This window comes from Olea europaea, chromosome 7 (genome assembly GCF_002742605.1).
Source record: "Olea europaea var. sylvestris chromosome 7, O_europaea_v1, whole genome shotgun sequence".
NCBI classification, from domain to species: domain Eukaryota; kingdom Viridiplantae; phylum Streptophyta; class Magnoliopsida; order Lamiales; family Oleaceae; genus Olea; species Olea europaea.
This window is the reverse complement of record NC_036243.1, coordinates 8030583-8054828: the sequence shown is the minus strand read 5'-3', so window position 1 is coordinate 8054828 and position 24246 is coordinate 8030583. Positions and strand designations below refer to the sequence as shown.

Below are 24246 nucleotides of genomic sequence, written 5' to 3'. Positions count from 1 at the left end.
TAAGTTAAATTGCCAAGAAATAAATTTATTTTAATTAAAATTCGGTTCATAACATTGTGCAAACATAATCAGCAGAGTACAACATACTTCTACATATCTCAACCCCGAAAACTACCAAGAAATGGATAAAATCCTTCAGTGATAGTCATGAAAACAAGGATAAAACTGTAGTCAAATCAAATGTTAATATGAGCATAAGCCTGAAGGGCGTCACCAGTGAGTCTACAGATCCTCCACTCTGGTAAAATATGGGCCCCCATCTGCTCGTAAAACTTAATGGCATTCACATTCCAGTCCAGTACCACCCATTCCACTCTACCGTACCCCATCTTCGCCGCCTGAGATACAACTGCCGACAACAGTATCTTCCCCAGTCCCTTCCTTCTGTAACATTCCCTCACAAAAATATCCTCGATATAAAATCCGGGTTTAGCTAAGAATGTCGAGTAATTCGGGAAAAACAGAACAAATCCACCAACAATCACATCACTACCCAGAACACTGACATCAATCGCCTTACTTCTAAACATTTCTCTACCAGGATCTTCAATGGGCACGTCGAGGTGGATCGACTTCAGAATCGGGGTAAAATGTTCATCCTGTGGCGTGGGAGGAAATGGCATATAAGAAAGCTCGAGAAGAAAAACAGTAAAGGAAGAAAAAGGCGGAGGAGGATTTTCGGGAAAGAGAGTATTTGCGAGGGACTCTGGGGTGGCTTCGAAGAGATGGATGAGGTGCTCGAAAACAGCCATTTCGTGGATTAGCTTGTGGATGTGGGGGACGTCATCAACGGTGGCGAGGCGGATGCGGGTGAAGAGAGTGTTGCCAGAAGGATCAGATTCCGGGAGGGTGACGGGAGCGGAGGTCGGTGGAGGAGGTGGAGCTGCGGCGGCCATTTTTGGTATTCGTGCAGCAATTTCTGGAAGTGGGAGTAGAATTCTTGTCGGCTACTATTCAGGAAAGTGTAAAATGTTCGTGATTTTTAGGGTTCTTGTAGAATTCAGAACAGGGACTGTTTGGATATAAGGAAAATAAAAAGGAAATGTAATGTGACCGAGGGAGATGGAAAGGAAAATGAGGGCAAATTATTGAAATTTTGCTAAGGTCACACAAAATCTTTTCTTTTTCTTTTTCATTTTTTTTTTAACTTTTGAAAAACTGCGTTCAAAAATAACGGGCACAGTAATTTTCAACTTGTTTACAAATACGAACATCAAATAAGACTAATCATGTCATTCAGCTCGGTAGAATTTATATAAAAAAGATTGTACGAGTAGTTTTTGTTGATGGGAGTCCATCAATGAAGAGAAACATTTTTGTTTAAGTTTAGAGCAAAAAGATAAATTCTAGATTAGACAAAACTAGACAACCGAAAAAGAATATTGTACTATGAATGTTAACTGTTTCGTCTAATCTAACATTTCAAACGCATTAGTTATATGATATTTTCAGTTAGAAATTTTAGTTGCTCCGAGTACTTAGAAAGATGTAGGTTTTAAAGCTCAACTTTGCTTTGCAAAGAAAGAAAAGTTTTCTCAATTATTAGGTAGCATTTTTTTACTACATTTTCCATATTCATCTTCTTCATTTCTGGTTTAAAGATTAAACATGTAAGATTAATTATTATTGTAAAGTCAATCACCGAGTCAGATGTTTAATCACTAACCAACCAACCTACCTCTATGTTTGGGTCAACACTTAAGCAAGTCTAAAAACTATTCGTCTAACTTGGGGTATAAATGATCCGACTCCAATGTTGCTTCTGAACTTGACAATGCGATGCTTTTTGGGTGCGGAGAGGGTTTACTGTATAAAATATGAACTATGAACGGACAATCTCATGATGGATTGATTTATTTATTGCACTTAAATTCCTAACTTTTCTTTGCGATATTCTTCTCGTCAACCTTTCGTTATTTCTGTCAAAAAAACTTATTAGGAAATATTTGGATAAATGCCGTAATCAAATACTAGATGTGCATAGAAGGTTGGAAATAAAAATGAAAAGAGAAGATGCATAACAATGAATAAAAGTTGAGGACCTTAATGCAATTAAAATATCACAAACGATAGTGTCTAATCATTTTTACGTTTATTTTTAATTTTTTAAATAGTTTAATTTGATTTCAAACAATCGTCAAAATATCAAATCCAGAACCAAATCATTTCAAACTTGTTTTGTTCAAGTGTCCACATGGTTTCTAATACACTGACGATTTTCGTCCCCATACTTGTAAGTACATTAGCCAGTTTTAAATCAAATATTTTCTGTTTATTTGTAAAGTAAAAAATAGTAACTATCAGTGAAAGTAATAATTTCTTTCATTTAAAAGTAATGAAATGAATTGAAACATGTTTGAGAAGTTCAGTTTTACATCCAAACATCTTCACATGCTCGACAATGTTTGGCTAACATTTTAAGCAACTACTAGCCTTTTTTACGTTCTTTTTCACAATAAGCACCAAAATAAGACGTCAAAAAAGCCACTTAAAAGCTAGAACATCCTAGACACACTGATGTCCCATATTTTTGCACTCTATAATTTCGGCCTTTCTTGTTTCTAGTGCATTCTACTTGACATGAAATATCACCAAGATCGTGGACCATGCTAAGCAATCAGGTGTCAAGATCCAATTCCTCCATGCTAATGAAAAAGTAGCAACTTCAACTTCACTTATCCCAACTACCAACTAAACAACTAAACAATCATTTTCTAACTGTAAAATGCCTACCCACAACAGAGATCAGTCAATTTCCTAGCCTACACTGAAAGGATCAGGGCATGCTAGTTTTACATGATTCTTGAGTTGCTTCGCTTTTCTCAAGAATTCCACATTTTGGTACTGATAATCACAAACCTAACTTACCTTCACATGATGTCCAGTTTTCCGTCTATGCCTGCTAAAATCAGACACGAATCTAAAAGTAAGGCCACAATCCTTGACCTTGCACACATACGGACGCTCCCCAGTGTGCACTCGTATATGTTCAGTCCTCGCCCAAGCCCACTTAAATGACATAGTGCAACCCTTCCATGGACACTTGAGGGGCCGATCATCATCATGAACACGCTGGTGCATTACTGCGTATTTGTGGGAGCTGAGTTTCTTCCTGCACCCATTGACTGGGCACTGATTACGTTTGTGAAGGAGAAGCTCTGCCTTCGTCTTGAAACTCATTCGACAGCCTTCTAAGTCACACTTGTGGGGTCTTGTTTCATTTTCTTTCTTATCCTTGTGAGGTATAGAATCGGCTGAAGCGTTCCTCACCCTCTTCACCGGCAGCTTCTCCTCGACAGGGTTCTTACAGTCAGTTCCACTGACAGATGCATCTTTTCTGCCCCTTGGCCTCAAACTTTCACAAGGACTTACAATGAAGCCGCCAACATGCAATTGATCTTGTGTTAGCAGGTCTACTTCTCGTTTTCTCTTTCTTCCGCATTCCAAAATTGGTTCAGATTGCACGGCAGTAGAGTTGGAATAATTTGGCTGTCTCTGCTTAGGGAAAGAGACATCACTGCTGTTATCGCCACAAGATTCCATGGAAGCAGGTATATTACTTGCTACATGGAGTTCTTCAACCAAGGTGGAAGTATATTCTTCTACTAGTCCAGTACCTATAGAAAAATCTGTGCTTTGATCATCTCTGTCTCTCTGAATTTCTTGCTGACCCCCGGAAACAGCTTTCTCTTGATTATCTCCGCCTGTCAGAATTTCATGCTGTCCAACGGGAACAGCTTTGTCTTGATTATCTGTGTCTGTCTGAACTTTGTTGTGCCCCTTGCAACTCAAGGTATCCGATGCCTCACTGTCAGTTTCCTTCATCACATGTTTCTTCCTCGCATTTTCCATTTTGCTGTTGCTTTGAGAAGAAACTGCAGAAGAACCAGAAAATTTTCCAGAATGGCATCCCCCAGCTTCAGCTGGAGGTGCACTATCAGAATTATCTAAATAACATCTCCTGTTTTCCTCAAAGTTTCCTTCTACCTTGATTTCATGCTGCACCTTGGGATCACACCATGTTGAACCACGAACATTTTCCTTCACCATCAATCCATCTGACGAGCAAATCATAGCTTGTGCTGCAACATTTTCGACAACTGGTGTGGCAGAAGTAAATGAATTTGCACATTGCAATGGAAGAAAGTTCTCATCACAGCCTCCTGTTTGTGAAAACTTTATGCGTTCACATTCAGATTGTCCCCCAGAAGCTAAAGCAACTCCGACAATAATACTTTCAGTAGTGCTTTTAGCTTCTTTCTCTTGATCTACATCATCAACAGCCTGAACATTTTGTAGAACATGGTCATTTGAGTCTTTAGGGGCCTCATTTACTCCTGCAGAACTACGAGATTTGAATTTTCTTCTTGAATATTGGATGACTTTAACCTCTTTCCTAGCAGTTTGATGCTCTAACTTTGATCTCGAATCCTCCTCGTCTTTCGTGATCTTAAGGCCATCAGTAGATATACTTTGCAATGGGTGTTTTAAATGACGCTTTGTGCGTAATTTTCTGGATTTCCAATAGGAACTGGAAGAATTCAGATTGGTAGTTGCATCGGAGAACAACCCACCCAAAGTCAATAGATGCTTAACATTCTTGGATGGGAAATTCTTTTTCACCTTCACACAGTGCTGTAAATTGATACTCATTTGTGAAGTCCAGTCTTCTAGGCATCCAGTTTGTTCTTCTCTGTCAATTGCAATATCAACCAAGTATAGATCTTCCTGTGATGCCCTATCCAGGGGAATTTCATTATAATTAAAAGGTACAAAAATCTCTTCTGCTGTGGCTGCAGCATGTCCCTTTATTTTTTGGAAGTCTACCCATATGAGGAAAAAAAAAAAAAAATCAGAAAAAGTGGATCATAGTACAATTAAGTTGCAAAAAATATTAAAAAGGAATGGAACAACGCAACATATAACTTCTTTATTTTAATTAAATTTGATCGCATGAAGTTCAAGTATCATTGTTGTGAGACTTCACGACAATTAAACACAATTTCTGATGGTTCCATGCATTCTTCTGGTTTCCAACCAAGTTCAGCAGAAGTCAAAGAAAATAATCGGGGCAGAAGTGCTGAAAATTTAAGGTAAGATAATTTTTTTTTTTTAACTTTTCATTTATCATTCTGATGGACAAGACAGTAAGCTGACTGTTACCTGAATGACAAATCACGAGAACCTTGGCTCCACCTTTTGTACTCAACAGCCCTTCAATTTCAATTGCATGCTCCAGGCAGAACAGTCGTGGTTTTTCAAATGCACCAGAAATGTTCCATCCCATCGCAGTCTTAACTTTTGAGGAAGCTGAATCAGACTTGGGAGACGATGGATGGTCAGAGATAGGAGATTGCTCAATTGGTGAATGTGTAGGTTGGCTTGATTCAACCACTGAAGATGATCCACTCGGATAGGTTAGATCCCTCAGATTTGATCTAGGGTTCTCAACATGTAATGAGTTTTCAATAATGTCTGATAATCTAGATACATACAAGAGAATTTACACAAAAACCTTCTGCACGAACAGTAAAAAGGGAACCAATAATAGATGAGTCATCACAGATGAAGTATGAATTTACAGACACTTCACGTTGTATGACGATGAACAACAATACCACAAGCAGGCCTCTTTCTATTTGCAGTTGATACAATAAAGAAAACATGAAGTATATTTTATCAACAGAAGTAAACACCTAGCACGAGAAATAGCAGGCAGCAGCCACATATCAAAACATCATTTTCCTAGAGCTTATTACAGATCAAGCAAAAGTTAGTAAATTCGTACAAACCAATATTCTGGGTGAATCAAATCAGACACTTGGGTGTTTTAACATTGCTGTTATAGAAGCATGTGAAAATTATTTAATTTGATGTACCATTTCTAATTTTTAAGTGTTACTTGGCAGAAATTACTAAATTACCACTGATAATTTAAGAAACAAGAAAAACAAAGTGAACGTCATGAAAGCATAGCACAGCAAATATCATGTCTTTGGACCTTGTACCTGGAATAGAGGCCTCAACCATGTGATCGAGGTCAGAAAGGGAATGAGATTCAACTGGTCTGAAAACTTCTAGATCTTGAATGGTATGACGATCCTCAAGCAGAAGAGTCTTTGATGCTTCCTCAGATGGTTGTACAACAGCCATAAAGGGAAAACCAAGAATACCACAAGCAACACAGGGTAAAGTTCCAGAATCAATATGAAAATCATATGCCAAGTCATCATCATCTAGGTCAAAACCAACTGCATTTATACATCTACTCAACTGGCTGAAATGATCCTGATTATCATTGTCCTCAGGACAAGCTTTTTCACTTGATGTTAATAATGCAGCATCTGCACCATTGCAGAATTCAGATTCTTTACTTGAAGATGGCAACAATTCCAGGTCCCATAATACTACATGGTACAAGGGATTTCTCCGAAGAAGAATAGTCAAGAGATTGTTTTCATTCAAGATATCTTGGATAAAGGCTTTCTTTACTAACAATTCTCTTTCTTCCTTCTGACGATCTCTACAACGTGAGCTTCGCACCCCTGGTAGTAAGGATCTTGGTATTCTGAAATTCAATAGATTTCACTCTAAAAATTTTGGATGATTGGTACAACAGAAGCATCTTAGACCTTCTATTGTAATCATAAAAGGAAAAAACAGCAAGCTGACGGCATAAAAATAATGTTAAGTGAGAAGTTTTAAAAATTTTATTGATCATAGATCAAACATGAGATTTCAGCCTATTATGAAACTAATAAACTGACACATCTGAACAAAAAATATTAAATGTCTAATTACCTATTATGTGAAATTTTGATGGTTATAAGATTATGTCATATCAACAAAAGGCTTTTAGGTAAGTCTACCATTTCTTGTCTAGGACTGGTAGAAAAAAATAAATCAATTTTTACAAGTCTAATACTATGTCAAATAAAGAAAGCATCTTTTCCCCAACTACAATTCAGTAGAAAGCTGGTCTCACGACATACAGCTACACATATCATAAAATGCACATTGCACATTACATATTTCCAAAATTTTACTAAAGTATTTGACTCATCTTCCCCTTATATATGATGCTTATTAATCAAACATCTCTCTCTTCAAAATTGATTCAAGAAAAGAATTCTAAGCTTCCTTTGTGACCACAGGTTTGAATAATCAACTTTTATGCCCTGATACTGCGACTAACAGGTTTCCTTCCAATCATGGAACACTACCACAAAAGAATGAAAAAGTAGTCTTGAATCACTGTCCAAGCCAATTTTTACCTACAGTTTCCATCTCAGCTTTTTAATCATGGAACTTCAATTGATAGGAAACTGAAATCTCCGGACAAGAATAAGATAAAATAAATAAATAAACCAAGAATTTGCCCATGAAGAGATTAGGAAAGACACCCAAGGGCATACTTCTATTGATATCTTCATACAGAATGACTGTCCATGCTACATTACAGTGGACCACCAATAAATAGCCTCTGTTGTTAATTGGCTGTGCAACAATATGTTTGCGGGTAAAAAGACATTGTTACTCATCTGACTTAAAGAATCATTCACTGTGCTAACTGAACTGTTTTTTCTTGCCAAGTTAGTTGCTGAGATTTTATTTTGTTACAGTTTAAAGCACTCTGTTTAACATCATACAATAAATTAACGCAAATGCTGGCGTGGCTAATAGAAAAGACAATGTGACATGGGAAAAAAAAAAAGCATTAATTTTATTTATCAAATTAGGCAAAAATGAGTTTTGCAGACCAGTCATGCTTTCTTTTTTTCTTTTTAAGTTTTTTGTTTCTTTATAAAAGTGCATTTCGGAAGCCCAACTTATCCAACAGTGTGCATTTTTTATCTAGCTATATGATAGAAATAATGGATTAATGAATTTTCCATGTCACATCATCATTTCTATTAGCCATGACAGCAAATTTATTGATGAAGCAGGACGGAGTGCCTTAAATGAAACAAATAGAAGATCAATGACCAACTTGGAAAAAAAAAAGTTCAGTACCTAAGTGACCAGTCCTATAGGTGGTTGACTATCAGTGCTTATATCCCACAAGTTTATTATTCAAGAGACTTGAATCGACCAATAAACAACAGAAGCCAAATAACCATGACTCAGCTTACGAGGAACCAGAAGAAATTTAAAGACCATTAACATCTTTTGTTCAAGATTGAATCAGTCCCAGCAGTAAATCTGGTGCCAATAGTTACCACTACAGCTTAGCAAGTAGTTGAGGATCCCTAAGGTATACTTCAAGGAATCTTACACCAACATATTGGTCTAAAGTAACAGTAAAAGCTAGAAACCTGACCTTGAAATGAAAGACATTGTCAACAAGTATAAGAGTTGCTGATGAGAAAGCATGGGTAGATAATTCATGGCAGCTCTACGCACAGCAGCTTCCTTAGCTATCGCAAGCCATTCTGGCGTGCCAAAATTAGCAGCTTCTCCACAATTGAAACCTAATTTTCACAAGAGAGTCGTTAGTAAAACCTCGATCAAACATGCATATATGAAAGGAAAACAAAACTATTCGGTTTTGATAAGATCAAACATGGCATTGGCCTAAGCTAGCAATTCCAGACCAAGAATATGTTAAGCTATTTGCCAGAAGCTCAAGGAATTACTCCACCTTGGAGCTAAAGATATAGGGCTCAACACGCATCACATTTGTTTACAAAAACATGAGTGTCTAACAAAAAAAGAACAATCTGTCTGAGAGGGGTGGATGTAGACAATTGAAACAAGGACAAGGCAATTTAGAAAAAGGGTGGATGGAATCAGTATGGGGATTAAAAGAACAAGATAAAAACCTGTTGTCATTTGAAAAGTTAAATTCTTGAACTGTAACACACAAAGATATTGAAAGATTGTGAATTTGTAAAAAAGATAAGCTCAGACCTTATTCCAGGTCTTCAAGGTACCCAACAACAGGTAAAAGATTTAGGGTTCAAGATTATGTAAAAGGAAACAGATGTCACAATTTAGATGATCAGAAAATGACTCCAACAAGTATACGAAATATAAAGCAATTACCATGGCTGAATCCTATGTGGTAAGCCCTCGGAAAAGTCACAACAAATTCTCCAGGGTACTGCACCAACCTAACAATAATAACCATGTCCACTTTAGCAGAACACTTAACAAATATGTAAGCCTTGTCTCATATCAACAAGAATGCCACATAACCAACAAAATTGATGGAAATAAATACTCCTATTCAACAAATAGAAAACAGAAAGAAAATGCAGATAAGAATCGATTAAAAAAATCACACCTGCAACATGGGATGTTTGATGCAACAATGACTTCAGGAGACAAAACAGTTGTCTTCTCACCCAAGAGAGAGAGAGCAGCTGGAAATCACAAAAGAATTGAATCTAAGTGAAGAAAATAATGCACAAGTCTCGGAGTATTCAAAGTTACAACTAGATTCTACTGTGCACAGCAAATAAAGTTGAAGGTCCGTAATGACAAATAGCATTCACCAAATTCCATGAAAAATAATTGTTTTTTCAAGAGGAAAATGTTGAAAAGTCTAGAAACTCTAAAGCATGAGCGACATATCCATTTTCCAAGACTTCATACCTTATAAAGATTTAAAAGGAAATCCACCACCACGTACAACCATCTGGAGCTTTAAATAATATTAGAAAATATCGATGCCATACAGCGGTACTTTTGTATTCTCCCTCACCCGCCCACCCCTAACCAAGTACGAAGAAGGTTGTTTTGTCTGCTACAAGCAATCAAGGATTGACAACTCAAAAGTGGATGTAGTCACATTCTATTTGCTTCAAATTTGATCATAACCCCAGCATACCCAACTAGACATGTAAAAGAAGCTAATGGTAGATCACATTCTATAAAAAATGCTACTGCAACAGTATTTACCAAAAATCAAAAGAATAAAAGTAATAGGTGAACATCGCAGGTTAGGAGTCACAAACAGAGAGGATTAGTTTTGTCCGGGACCCTCTGCAGCAAAGAGATACTTCCTATCCAGTTACTATCCATTTTGATAATAGCTCATGAAAAGAATGTCCAATAACAGCAAATACTGAATTCTATAACCGCAAAAGCTTGCAACTTCTAGCTCAAGATCATGCTTTTGTAGCAATAACAGTGTAAGCCAACTACAGCAGTGGGAATTATATTCTTCTTAGTGTGGTACAGAATAATCAACAACTACATAGAGTTTCAAGCAGGCATGAAAAGGGACGTTTTAAGAGGAAAAAACTAGAAGAATTAGCTGTGACATTGCAATCATAGGAAAATTTGACAGTGTCATCCATATCATCACGTTTTTAAAATGTATATCAAATATTCACTTAAAAGCACGCACATACCTAAACGGTCAGTTTTTCCTCCATAACCATAAAGACGAATGACTTCTTCAAAGTTGAATGCATAATCTCCTGGCACTGCATACCAAGTCTTTGGAGCGCCCATGTGAAGGAAGTTCAAGCTGTGAAGCTCATGATCTTCAACATGCCAAGCAAACCAGCTGAACAGCATTCCCACATAAACCATGGGAGAAGTAACGCCAGGGATATCATCTGGCATAAAACGTGTCAATGATCCAGCTGATCGTGCTATTACTTGTAAATTCCAAGGACTATTTGAAAGCTTCCAACCAGCAGTACCTTCCAACTCACTCGTACAGTCTAAATCCCTATCCCCAGAAAAAGATGCAGCTTGATGCAACTGCATAGATGGTAATGAATTTGACGCTGTCTCTTTACATAAACCAAAATCTTTCTGCCTGCCTGAAACTTTATCTAAACTACCACTGTTCACTGCATCTACTTGATCATCCTTGCTATCAGAGCTTCCTAAATTATTCCGATTGAAGGACTTTCTCTTCCTCCTCCTCCTCTTATGTCTATAAAAATGCCGCAGTGACCCTACTGGCTCACCAAACCCTGAACCAGGCACATCATTTGCATACTCAACATAAACTGGCTTCTCACCAGAAGCCACTCTCCAGAACATTGCCTCTACAATTAATGGATTCACCTCTTTCACCATGCCAAACTGACCCTTAGCAAAATTCTTCGACTTTGCTTCAAACTGCTCCAATGTATAAACCTCCCCACTTTGCCAAACTTGCTTTTGAGCTCCGGATACCTGACATCCCACCCCCTTCTCCTTTCTCCCTTTCTCACTACCCAATTCTTGGTGCCTAGTAGTGAAAACCGCCCTACTCACCCCACCATTATACTTTATCCTATCAGCATTATCCGTTTTTGACATGAGATTTAGATCCGAACCCAATTCAGAGCACTTGGAAAGGGATTTATTCAAATTAAAAAGAACATACTTTTTAGAAGGTTTGGGCAATGGCGGAATTATTTTACATATACCAAAAGCACTAGCTTGTTTCTCTATTTTGGATATATACGCAATTGGGTCTGCAAATTCCGTGTCCGTTGGGCGGAATTCAGGTGCCATTGCCAATCCGTTAAGCCACTTCGGTATTTCCACATCCTTCATTATACCACCAAAAATTCACCCAGACTCGATCCCTTGTAATTGAAGTACACATAAACAAATCCAAGGCTACTGCATTGCACTATTAAAATTGAAAACGACCATGAATAAAAACTATAGCTCAAATTTTCACGAGTCTCCTGCGAAATGGAACCACAATGATTATTATAATTGCCTAACAAAACCAAAGAAAACTAAGAACAATTCAAAAGGCAGAAATGAAAGTTGAGTATAAAGGCAGAAAAAACTGTAGCTTCAATTTTATCGAGAAAGATTGGAGTGAAAAGCACCAGATATCGGGTATGACTTATGAGAAACTGGGACCTCTGGATTGAAGATCTTGAAGGGGTACTGACTAGGTTTTGATTTGGAGCAAATTCAACGACGCGCAAGATAGATCATTTGAAGTTAGTTTCCTTAACATACGCCGGTCCAGCTAGCGCAACGTGAAGGATAGCGTTGTTGACTGGAGCGCATTTTAACGCTAAACCAGCTTCGATGGACGGACCGCTGCAAACTAGTGCACCGCCCACCGTTTATGGGAAGGCACGCATTTTCTAATTGTCGATTAAGCCCTGTTTAGAATTAATTGCTCCAATGGTCATTAAACTTAGGTTCATGTTTTTAATTGATCACTGAAATTTAAAATGTCGAATTTTGATTACTAAACTTAGATCCATATTTTCGATGGACGGACCGCTGCAAACTAGTGCACCACCCACCGTTTATGGGAAGGCACGCATTTTCTAATTGTCAATTAAGCCCTGTTTAGAATTAATTGCTCCAATGGTCATTAAACTTAGGTTCATGTTTTTAATTGGTCACTGAAATTTAAAATGTCGAATTTTGATTACTAAACTTAGATCCATATTTTCGATTGTTCACCAAAGATTAAAATGTCGAGTTTTGGCCATTGAACTTTGAAAAATGTCGTATATTACTCACTAATATAAATATTGAATTTTGAAAAATATCGAATTTTCAGTAAGTAATGTACAATATTTTTCAAAATTTGATGGTCAAAACTCAACATTTTAAATTTCAGTGACCAATATAAGACATAGACCTAAGTTCACTAACCATTCGAACAATTAACTCTCCTGTTTATCTACCATCAGTCAACATTAAAAGAATGAAGCGTTGTAAAATAGTATTTAAATACGTGTGAATGTTAATTAATTAAAATTAATATGAAAAAATATATACGTGACAATAAATGTTAAACTATTGTAAATAATGAAATGTATTCTTGAATGTGGAATTCAAATTAACTAATAATTAGAATTAATAATAATGAAATGTATAAATGAATGTAAATATTAATTAAATGAAGGGAAAATTGCAGCCGATGTACCAAATCTTTCGTTTATTAGCAGACTTTGCCCAAACCTTTAGTTTGTGCCACCGGAGATACCAAACCTTTAAAAAATATGTGGGGCCAGTCCAAAATGACGGTTTCCGTCTGTTTGACCGCCAAAACCGTTAGTTGACCCCTTTAATGATAATTTCAAGAATTTTCCCCAAATAAGTGAAGGGCGACATGGTCATTACGCACATTTCCCTCCTCAACATCAAACTTCACTGTTTATTTCCCTCCATTTCTTTATCACTATATATTACCTACCTTCTCTCTCACAGGTAGTCAAAAGAGTCGACAAGAAGATGGAGGGGAATGTATGCAGATGTGGCTCCCCAGTGCAGATGAAGTCCTCGTGGACGAACTTGAACCCGGGAAGAAGATTTCTCACTTGTCCTCGAAGCCAAGATGTGGGTGGATGCACCTTCTTTATGTGGTGTGACCCTCCGATATGTGAGAGATCGAAGGAACTGATTCCTGGTCTATTACGAGCTAGGAGGGAAATGGAAGCTGAAATCGACACCCTTCAAGCAACAAGACCAAATGTGTGGAAGATCTGGCTCTTCGGCTTTGTGTGTGGAGCGTTTGCAAAATGGGTTTGTTCCTAGGTATGTAGGGTCAGATTGTAGGATTTTAGTTTTTGTTCCAAAAATTTGAGCTTAGGGTTTCGAAATGGAGCCATGTGCTAGATGTTGTAAAATGCATATGTAAAAAAAGGAAAATTTGTGTTGTACCTTTTTACTTGAAATTTAACGATATTTTCCTGGCCTCTATGTCAAATGTGAAATTAAGCGTGTGTTTGTTCCACATTTTTGCCCGACTAAAATGAGAAAATCGAACGTTATTCTAACACCATGGGTCCTCCAGTGCAGTCCCATTTACTGTAGTTTTTACCCCCATTTTCCCACATATGCCCTTTGAATATTGAAAGGCTATTGGAATCTTTCCTACATTTTGTCCAATTCAATGAGACTAAAACGGGAAAGGTGTGGTAATTATATACATTTGAAATGATAGCCATGCAGACGGGCCCACCATGATTTGACATGCAAAATGCATTAGTAGGAAGAAAATGGGAATCAAACAGGGCTTAAACGAGCAGACTACACTTGAAACTTATCTGAAGAAGGTGCACCATAGGTACCAAACTTTATAACGATTCGCAAAATCAGTACCAAACCTTTTCTAATGATTTCAGACAGAGTACCAAATCTTTAAAAACATTGCAGTAAAGGTACCAAACGTTTGATAATACGTTCATAGGAAGTATTAAACATTCTCATATATTTCATAGTCGCCTGCACATCAGATCTTACGAATACAATTTCAGAAACCAACGGCGAAAAGCAGAAATATAATGCAAGATATTCGACATCAACATTATCATCACATTGAATAATTTCATCAAAAATTACAGTTACATCTACAAAATAAACAGCATTGGAAGCATATATTTCCAGTTCAGTTTACAAAAAACCACAGCATTTCCCCAAAAAGGTAACTATACAAGAGAAACCACGTGATGTTCAAGATTGCGATCGTCTATGCTTGGACTTCTTTGTCTGTGACTTGGAGGTTTGTGTTGAATGTGCTTTTCTCTTCCCCTTTGTTGATCTGGTATGTGTATCTTCTTGTGTGGTTGGTTGAAACTGCTGCTGTGAACTATCTTCATCAGGCAGTGCCTCCTTATAGCTTCTTTTGTTATGTCCAGACCCTCCACAGCGTTTACACGTCATCTTCATGCCAGTTCTTTCCATCTTCACGCTTGTAGGTGGCTCTGCCTGTGACCTCTTCCTCAATTTTTTGGGTCTGCCAGCCTGTTTTCTCTTCTGAGGTTGAGTGAGAGGATGCTTTCCCAATTCTGGCCACAGTTCAGGCCCTAACATCGGGTGGATCACTGGGGAGTAACATTTCAGGTATGTCTCCTTGCTATACCATGGGTCGATGTACTCATATATGTCAATATCCCTTGAAAGCATGCCTGATATTGCATGGGGACATGATATTCCAGTGAGCTGCCATTTTCTGCAAGCACATGCATGTTCTGTCAAGACAACGCTCCACCTCAAACCGTCTCTGCTGCTTATCTCAAATTTCTGGTTGCCTGCATAGTCTGCCTTCAAGTACCTTGCCTCAGACTTAGCCTTCTCAATGATTTTCACAATTCTTGGCCCGAATGCATGATCCCACCTCTCTGCCGCTTCCCTTTTTACATTCATCCTTATTATTTGCTGATGCCGAATTTTCTCTAGCATGAAGATGATGGGCCTGTCTCTGGCAACAACAATGGAAGAGTTGAATGCCTCACACAAATTATTAAGAAGAATATCACATCTTGAATGCTCTTCAAAATGGGATCTGGTCCACTGGGAAGGAGGTTTTTCAAGGAACCAGTTGTAAGCCTCTTCACTTATGTCTTTTAACTCATTCATTGCACTCTTCCACTCCGGCACTGTTGTTGCCCATGCTGCAATCCAAAATAGGTTCTTAAGTGCCAGACCTTTGTGTGCCAAGGTGAAATTGCTATAAAGATGTCTAGCACAACACCCATGCTCCGCTCCTTCACAGTATTGACTTATGGAATCCACCAAACCCTTTTGTTTGTCGGAAATGAATGTCCAAGCTCGAGGGTTGTGCATCCCTATGTCACCAACCAACAATTCTATAAACCATTGCCAGTTTGTTTTGTTCTCTGCATCCACAACTGCCCATGCTAACGGGAACATACAATTCTCACTATCAATGCCAACAACTGTCCACCATCTGCAGATTTTAGGAAGCATCCATCCAACCCAACAACTGGCCTGCACCCAGCCTTAAACCCTTCCTTACAAGCCCCTATGCAGATGTACAATCTCTTAAAAGTATGTCCCGAACCTTCGATGTGGACTGTACTGCCTGGATTTGTTCTCTTCAATTCCTCACCGTAATCCCATAAAATTTTGTACTACTCAGCTACAATCCCATTAATAACTTCTGCACATTTCGATCTTGTCCTGTAGAACTGATGCTTTGAAATCTCATACATGTAGTCCTCTTTCACAGTCTCCATAAAACTACTCATTGGAATGTTTGGATCAAACCTAAATTTTCTCACGTACTTCTTTGCCAGAAAACCTGAATTAACCCTTCTATTTTGCCACACCATGGTACATGTGTGCTCATCTACAAATGTGTTAATTCTAAGACTCTTGTCAGGTTGTTGGTACGCATACAAAACCCAAGGACAATTATCTTGACACCGAACTCTCAACTGTGTCCTCATATTTTTCACGTATCTCAGTTGCCTGGAATTTTTGACTGAGTATTGAACTACTGCATTCCTTAGAATCTTGACGTTGTCGAATTTCATCCCTGGCAGAAATGAATTAAACCAGAATTCATTATCATCCAAATGAATTAAACCAGAACTGAATTACACAGAACAGTGGACATTACCTAGCTTGAACTGTAGATCTTCCATATCAGTTGCAGGGTTAAACCAGCACACATTCTTCCTTCTGGCAGATAATCCCTCAGCCTCGGTATCACCGGGTAAGCTTCTATACTCACTGGAGTCTTCGTATTCTGTTCCAAATTCTTCCCCAGCAGCTGCCTCCCCTTCCTGCACATCTCTTACACCTTCCTGCTCACCACTTGCACCAATGTCAAAACCTTCACTCAACCTGAAATATGTGTTTTCATCATTATCCTCCACAGCAACATTTTCTTCCTGCTCGTACTCCGAATCAGTGAATTCCTCTCCCAAAATACCCTCCTCATATTCATCATCCAGCTTAGGACCTTCACCAAACTCCATATCAGTTTCAGCAGCCTGCACCTCTGGTTCGACATCATGCAACTCATGTTCAGCAGCTTGCGCCTCTTGTTCAGCAGCATGCAGCTCCTGCTGAGCCTGCTGCTGTGGTCCAGAAGCATGCACATCAATTTCAGCAGGCTGCAACTCTGCTTCGACATCATGTTCAGCAGCCTGCACCTCTTGTTCAGCAGCATGCAGCTCCTGCTGTGGTTCAGCGTCATGCAGCTCATGTTCAAACCTCAATTGTGGTTCAACATCATGTGGTTTCTCTGGTTCAGCAGCATGCACTTCTGATTCATGTGAGTCAACTTCAGCCCCTATAAAATCAACCTCTGTATACTCATGCTCTGTTCCATGCACTGTATAAACATCCTCTTCATCTGCTTCCATGTCATCCACTTCATCAACTACATACACGTCATCACCTTCTACTGATTCATCAAAAATCTCAATTGCATAACATGGTTGCTGCTCATTCAATGCTTCACCAGACTTTTGAACCTTCACCAACTCCTCACCAGTCTCACAATCAAACACTCGAACATCCTTCTGTTCTATTTCATACCAAGGCAACTCCAAAATCTCAACTACAGGCAAGCAATACAGTTCAGATGTCCTATTATCACCAAGCCACTTCACTAAATTCATGAAATCTGAATCTTTAACCAACCAAAATGAACCTTCACTCATTCTTTTCTTTTCCATCTTGTACAGATATCTAATTCTATCAGAATATCCTAACATCTTCACGGCATTGTCCAAAAGAAATCTATTGAAGAAATCATGGTCGATATAGTCTATATAACTTATTTTCCTATGCTCATACACAAAATTTCTCATCTTCTGCAATAAAATTCCACCATGATGAAGCCGTATGCTGAAGTACTTTGAATTTTCCCCTGAAAAAACACCGAAAAAAAGGAAGTTAAGCCCTAGCCCTTTTCAATTCAAGCAACGATCATGTGCAGAAAAGATACTACACAAGCATTACGCTCTAATACACCAAATCACTTGAAATTTTTGAATTTCCCAGTATGTGAACACAATCGAACAGGGGAACTTCATAATCATATAACTTCACACCGTAAACCAAAAACAAGGGAAGACACTTACCATACACGGGTTGGGGAAGAGAGCCTCGAATGTGGGCTGCAATTTCCACTGGATGTTCGTCTTCTTCGAAGTCCGTTTCGTCTTCTTCGTGGATTTTTGCAGGTTCCATAGTGGATGGTGAGTGGAAGGAAGTTGCAACGGACGTGTTTGATGTTGAGGAGAGAAATGTGTATAATGACCATGTTGCCCTTCACTTATTTGGGTAAAATTCTTGAAATTATCATTAAAGGGGTCAACTGACGGTTTTGGCGGTCAAACAGACGGAAACCGTCATTTTGGACTGGCCCCACACATTTTTTAAAGGTTTGGTATCTCCGGTGGCACAAATTAAAGGTTTGGACAAAGTCTGCTAATAAACGAAATGTTTAGTACCTCGGCTACAATTTTCCCTTAAATGAATGGAAATGTTAATTAATTGAGAATTAATAATAGAAAATTCATACATTAATGAAATGAATCCGTCAAATATATATGTATATTGATGGTAATTAAATTGTTAAATAAATTAAAAACATATTGAAAAATGAAAAATAAGTTATTGTTAAAATAATTCAATCATAGTAGGGCTAGAATCGTCCAAAAAATGATTTTCACTTAATGTAATTTTTAATATATTATAGATTGTCAATAGTTGCATGTTATTATGAAGTGATTTAATACAAAAAATAATATTTGAATATGCGTGAACATTAATTAGAACTTGTTTGGTATGAATTTTGATAATTGATTTTTTTACTGTTAGAGATAAAATGGGTCCTACCTGTGAGAGAATAATTTAAAAATGACGGTGAGATAGTAAAGTAACGGTCAAAAAATTGATTTTAATTAGCTTAAAAATTATACCAAACAAGCACTTAATTTAAAATGGAGTATATCCGTGAAAATAAATGCTAAATTATTGTAAATAATGAAATGCATCATTGAGTATGGAATTCAAATTAACTTATAATTGGAATTAATAACGCTAAATAACATCAAGTCCACCCACATTCTAATCCATCCTTCATCTGCAGCCAGATATCAGCCTGATATAATAATATAAAATGGATTAACTTCCTCTTAAAAAAAAAAAAGAAAAAGAAAAAAAAAAGGGGATAAATGCATGGCTTTTCAAATTTTATAATATCATTAATTTAAATTTAATTAAATTAAATTAATCGTGACAACGTACGCAAGAAAATGAGACTTTATGTAATTATCAGAACTCTATCAAGTTATATTGACAAATGTAAGCACAGTATGTCAATCATTAGCTGTATGAAAACCTATTTTTAAGCAAAAAATTCTTTATCCATTTTACTTGTAAAGATACTTGCGCTTCAATGTTCATCTTTCACCTGTGTTATCTCCCACTCCAGTCTTCCACCTCGTTGCTCCCTCCCCTCCCCTTGCCTTTTCTGTTGAAAAAACGAATGTCTTAATTTTGAAATGAAGGAAGTTCAAACATGAAGACAAATAAATTTATGTGGCTATTGGTTGTCTCTTATTTCTTAGGTTATGGCTTTAAAATTGGAAGGCTTCTGGCAAATTAATTACAAATAAACTTTTGATCCAAGTGTTATGTCTTTCTATAGGTGCGATTGCACGCAGTACAGATAACAAAATATTGAACTCGCATCATTTAAACCTGCACAAAATCTTCTCCTACAATGGTCCACTCCCAGATGAATAACGCTCATCAATCGAGAAAGTTAACAAGATGAGGTGGCAGGATGGGATTGGATGTTGGTTTTTTTTCTCTTTCTGAAATTGTTCAATCATGTATTGACACATATCACATCCGTAGTTGACTCTATCATTAAACGTGTCACTGTAGCCAAATTGCTCCCATATTCATTATGTAATCATAATTTCCGCGCAGACATTATTTTTTAACACTGCATATGTGGTGTAGTGTGTGTAAAATGACTACGTAGTATTGGACACGACTTTGATTCACTCTATAGTGGAAAACAAGATTTTAAATCTTGATTGTCTCATCCACAATACCTAACATACAGCAAGAGTTTAAAATTTGAAGCAGTCTTCACTAGAGAGGAATCACTCATCCACATTACCTAACATACAGCAAGAGTTGTATATTTTGAAGCAGTCTTCACTTAGAGAGCAGATTCCTCGCAATCCTAGTAATATTTTCTTCTGTAAAACCAAATTTCTTAAATGTATCCAAATATGCTCCACTAGCCCCGAAATCTTCGACGCCGAGAACAAACCCTTCCGGTCCAACGTATTCCCTCCAGCCAATCGGCGAGCCAGCTTCAACACTAACTCGCTTCATCACTCTAGATGGCAACACTTCCTCTTTGTACTCATTTGGCTGCCTGTCAAAAAGCCTCCAACAAACCAGTGATACCACCCTCACTCTTCTCCCTTCTTTCCTCATAACTCCTGCACTAGCTTCACATAGACACAGCTCTGATCCAGTGCCAATCAGTATAATATCAGGTAAATCTTCACCCGAATTATCACTGATGACATAACCACCTCTTTCGACTGCATCTTCCGATGTTCCCTCCACATGTGCCGCGACTTTCTGTCTTGATAGAGCAACAAGGCTGGGCCCATTCCGGTGTGCAACAGCCACTTTGTAGGCTCCTGCAGTCTCATTGCCGTCAGCAGGTCGGAAAACAATCAGGTGAGGCACAGCTCGAAGACCAGCAAGTTGCTCGACCGGTTGGTGAGTCGGCCCATCTTCTCCTAAACCGATCGAGTCGTGAGTCATAACGTAGAGGACCCCAGCATTGCTTAAAGCAGATAGCCGGATGGAGTTCTTCATGTAATCAGAGAAAATGAGAAAAGTTGCTGCAAAGGGTATTAAACCACCACCGTGCAAAGCGATGCCATTTGATATCCCAGCCATAGCATGCTCACGAACACCATACCGAATGTTCCGTCCCCAAGGAGAATCAGGTTGCTGAAAATCTTCATAGTCGTGTAAATAAACTTTGTTAGAGGAAGCGAGATCTGCACTTCCTCCAATTAGGCCTGGAAGCACCTTGGCAAGCTGGTTTAAACATTTCTCCGAGTATCCTCGAGTGGCATCCACCGGATCAGATGTAGACCACTTCTGTTAAAATTACAGTCTTTACAAGGATCAGTTTCAACATGTTTAAGCATATGGAATAATAATAACTTAGCAGTTTAAAAGAGTGAAGAAATTATAAACAAAGAATCTCTCTGCAGGCATGAAGACATTACTGGTAATGCATTTTCCCACCCCGGAAGCATTCCACCAGAGAGGAGAACTTTGAACTCTGCAGCTTCTTGAGGGTATTTGCTTTGATAATAATTAAGTTTTGAGTGCCAATCCATCTCTAATTCTTCTCCACGCTCTGCTTGAACTTGCATTTCTCTAGAACAAAATACACACACACAGACACAAAAAGCCTTATTTCACTTCAGCATTTTATGATAAAAAACACAAAAGTTTGATCTTTGATGCAGTAAGTTACCGGTAAATCATAGGAATCACATGAAATGAATCTCGGTCATCCCATTTAACCTTCTGCTTCATTTGTTTCTCATCGTCTTCATCAAAAGTACCATGGTGAGCCTTTGATGTTCCTTCCTTCTTCGATAATTTTCCTATAAGCGTCTTCACCTGAAGTATATGAATTCAGAAAGAGATATCCGAGAGTGAACATTGGTTTGAGATCAGTTCCAAATAGGGGCAGATTCAAAATCAACTTTTAGTTGTGTGTGTCAGTGTTTGCATTTTCATTACAATTGAAATAGGTATTAGGATTTAATCCACAGAAGACAAACCCTGATAAAAGTTGGCCTCTGTGTCTCACTATAAGCAGCCAAAAGTGCATTCTTGAATGATCTCATATTGCTCTGCGTGTCATCCACTGTTACTGTATTCCAGCCCAACGCCTTAAATCGCAGTGATATATCCTCAGAAAATGCAAGGTCTGCAGAGCCATCTATTGTATTATGATTATCGTCATAAATTAACGTGAGTTTGTTCAGCTTCCAATGCGCTGCTAATGATGCAGCTTCAAATGATATGCCTTCCATAGCACAGCCGTCGCCCATGATACAATATCTGAATTGATAATAGAACAGTTACATTATAGTAGACAGAATCTCTTGCATATATACACAAGGGCATGTTTGGTACATAGTACCAAGACTCGGTAGTGTAATAAACAAGATTTTGTATTTTTTTTCTTCATTATTATTTATTACTATCGAGTCCACCTTATTAGACATGCCATTAGAGTACTAACAATTCTGCTTACGTCCTATGGTCCACAATGGCGATATCAGATTTATTGAATCTAGCAGCTAAATGAGCTTCAGCAAGAGCCAAACCGACTGCATTTGCTACACCTTGTCCAAGGGGCCCTGGTGTTTTAAGGCAAAAAAAAAAAAAAGGATAAATTGTTTAGTGTGCACATTATTAGATCACACTTCAGATCATAATCAGTACACTTCAGATTTGTACCAGTTGTGACTTCAATGCCATCTGTCAATGTATTCTCTGGATGTCCTGGTGTCCGACTGCCTAGTTTGCATAGACTTTTGAGGTCGTCAATCTGAATGGAAGAACAAAATTAATTGTATGGAATCCCTACAGAATTTAGCTATGAAATTTAACTACTGGCATGACATTCATCTACTTCGATTTTCTTTCAGCATTGAAAGAAATCATAAGTTAGCTCAAGAAAGAAAATATCAATGCCAAGATCTTACTAAATTTATGCCCGTGTATTCCTTCCATAACCAAATCCACCTTGCTCAAAGAAACTCCGAAATTATAATGAAACAGAGAGAGTTGGAGAGACAGATAATATTGTGCAGTTGGAGACATAGTATTCATGTCATGACACATCATTACTTCCTATAATCAGTAAGTACACACAAGAAAGTGTTGAAGACAAAATCTAACAGCTGAAGCAGCATAGACGAAGTTCTTGAAATTAAGTATTGCCACCACCTATATGTGAAAACTGTGCACGTGAGAGAATAAATTTGGCTAGTTATTGGTACGAGTTAGTGGTACCTGTAACAGATAATCTAAATAATAAAACGTTCCATCTTTAACAGCTGCTCAAGGTAGCATCAGGACATACAATTTCCTTGTACTATTAAAGACTAAATTTAAATAAACTTGGCCGCTTAAGAGTGTGAAATTAGTAATTGCCATCACATGTATGCGAAAATTGTGCAAATGTCGAACAATAAATCTAAATAATTAAAATGTGTCCCCGCCGTTCAACAGAAGGTTCCAATTTGTCAATAAATACACAAAATACAAGTTTTTGGCTTGGTTATGCTTAAAAGTGCTAAGTAGGAGCCAATTATTGGGTAGACTTACAAATTGTTTCTTTAGAGCTAGAAACGCACTTATAAGTACACCCAAACATGCACTAAAACAGAAAATTGATAACAAAACAGAATTTCAAACATGGAGTACTATTGACCTGAACTGATTGGAACCCAGCAAGATGAAGGCAAACATACTGAAGCAGACACCCATGTCCTGCGCTGAGAACAAACCTATCCCTATTAAACCACTTTGGATTCTTTGGATTATATCTCATGACATGTCTGTACAAGAAATACCCAACTTCTGCCATCCCAAGAGCCATTCCGGGGTGCCCGGCTTTCGAGTTTTGCACAGCATCAACTATGAGCATTCTGATGTTGTCCACAGCCCTCTTGTCCACCAATTCTTGAAACTTTTCATCATTTTCACCACAATTTTCCCATTCAAGAGATGGGAAAGCCCTTTTGAACTCTTCTTGCCATGAGAGCTTGTAGTTGGAGTCCTTGGAGAGAGTGAAACTATTTACATAACTGTCTGTTTTGAGACTGTTTCTGAATGTGAATGATTTGATGGAGTTTGCAGGTCTATTCTTGTTTGGGTTTGTTGGAAGGTGAAGAGGGCATGTTTTGAGAAGAAGGGAGGACATGGCCATGGTTGGCGTGGGGGTGAGGTGTGGGGGTGACAGGGAGAAATATATATATATAGTGATTAGAGGGAACGTGTTCGGTTTGTTAAGAGCACAGATGACAGATGTCGCCCTCTTTGGAAGGAAATGGTGCCTCGTGTAGATTGGCGTGTTTGACTTTAAAAGGGGACTATATTTTAGATTTTCTGAAAGTGACACGTGAAACGTGGATTTCTAAAAGTGCGACATGTAAAACGGATCTAGCACGTTGGCTAATCTTAAAAAGGAAAAGTAATATCACTTGACCGAGAAAAACTGTTGTACCACGAATGGAAAGATGCCACCCGTCCATTCTCACCCAGTTAAGGCCACTTTAGAACTTTCTTTTATTTTTCTCTCATTTTAATTCAAATTTTGAGGTGGCCTTATCTTATTGGGTAATGATGGGCCACTCGATGAAGAAGTAGCTCCTTATTCGACGATCATACTATATAGGACGATACGACCTTAGAATTTAATTTTAATTTAAATTAATAATTAATTTTAAACGCACATTTTATAAGACTCACAACTTT

General features: G+C 38.0%; 4 protein-coding genes across 4 annotated transcripts; all 4 read right to left on the bottom strand.

Moving 5' to 3' along the window:
- Nucleotides 1–1006, bottom strand: LOC111396882 (probable acetyltransferase NATA1-like). The gene has a single exon (XM_023023478.1). The coding sequence runs from the start codon at nt 894–896 to the stop codon at nt 177–179; it is 720 nt and encodes a 239-aa protein (XP_022879246.1). The 5' UTR covers nt 897–1006; the 3' UTR covers nt 1–176.
- A 1330-nt stretch (nt 1007–2336) lies between these two features.
- On the bottom strand, nt 2337–12015 carry LOC111396881 (probable lysine-specific demethylase ELF6). The gene is made up of 8 exons (XM_023023477.1): nt 11793–12015; nt 10359–11642; nt 9287–9365; nt 9046–9113; nt 8321–8471; nt 6009–6568; nt 5164–5394; nt 2337–4823 (listed from the first exon to the last, which is right to left on the bottom strand). The coding sequence occupies exons 2-8, from the start codon at nt 11503–11505 to the stop codon at nt 2860–2862; spliced, it is 4200 nt and encodes a 1399-aa protein (XP_022879245.1). The 5' UTR covers nt 11506–11642; nt 11793–12015; the 3' UTR covers nt 2337–2859.
- Nucleotides 12016–15793: 3778 nt separating this feature from the next.
- Nucleotides 15794–17446, bottom strand: LOC111396880. Its single transcript, XM_023023476.1, has 2 exons — nt 16298–17446; nt 15794–16213 (listed from the first exon to the last, which is right to left on the bottom strand). Exons 1-2 carry the CDS (start codon nt 17400–17402, stop codon nt 15807–15809), a joined length of 1512 nt encoding a protein of 503 aa, XP_022879244.1. The 5' UTR covers nt 17403–17446; the 3' UTR covers nt 15794–15806.
- Nucleotides 17447–19571: 2125 nt separating this feature from the next.
- LOC111396879 (transketolase, chloroplastic-like) lies at nt 19572–23710 on the bottom strand. Its single transcript, XM_023023475.1, has 7 exons — nt 23201–23710; nt 22222–22312; nt 22016–22121; nt 21537–21819; nt 21224–21372; nt 20970–21123; nt 19572–20838 (listed from the first exon to the last, which is right to left on the bottom strand). Exons 1-7 carry the CDS (start codon nt 23696–23698, stop codon nt 19867–19869), a joined length of 2253 nt encoding a protein of 750 aa, XP_022879243.1. The 5' UTR covers nt 23699–23710; the 3' UTR covers nt 19572–19866.
- Between the last annotated feature and the right edge of the window lie 536 nt (nt 23711–24246).

Coding starts and splice junctions, on each gene's coding strand:
- LOC111396881 (XM_023023477.1), bottom strand. CDS start 11,505: ATGAAGGATGTGGAAATACCGAAGTGGCTTAACGGATTGGCAATGGCA. Junction 9,114..9,286: donor TCAAACATCCCATGTTGCAG/GTGTGATTTTTT, acceptor TATTATTGTTAG/GTTGGTGCAGTACCCTGGAG. Junction 5,395..6,008: donor GGTTGAGGCCTCTATTCCAG/GTACAAGGTCCA, acceptor GATCATCTTCAG/TGGTTGAATCAAGCCAACCT.
- LOC111396880 (XM_023023476.1), bottom strand. CDS start 17,402: ATGTTAGGATATTCTGATAGAATTAGATATCTGTACAAGATGGAAAAG. Junction 16,214..16,297: donor AGATCTACAGTTCAAGCTAG/GTAATGTCCACT, acceptor CATTTCTGCCAG/GGATGAAATTCGACAACGTC.
- LOC111396882 (XM_023023478.1), bottom strand. CDS start 896: ATGGCCGCCGCAGCTCCACCTCCTCCACCGACCTCCGCTCCCGTCACC.
- LOC111396879 (XM_023023475.1), bottom strand. CDS start 23,698: ATGGCCATGTCCTCCCTTCTTCTCAAAACATGCCCTCTTCACCTTCCA. Junction 22,313..23,200: donor CTGGGTTCCAATCAGTTCAG/GTCAATAGTACT, acceptor TCTTCCATTCAG/ATTGACGACCTCAAAAGTCT. Junction 22,122..22,221: donor TGGCATTGAAGTCACAACTG/GTACAAATCTGA, acceptor TTAAAACACCAG/GGCCCCTTGGACAAGGTGTA.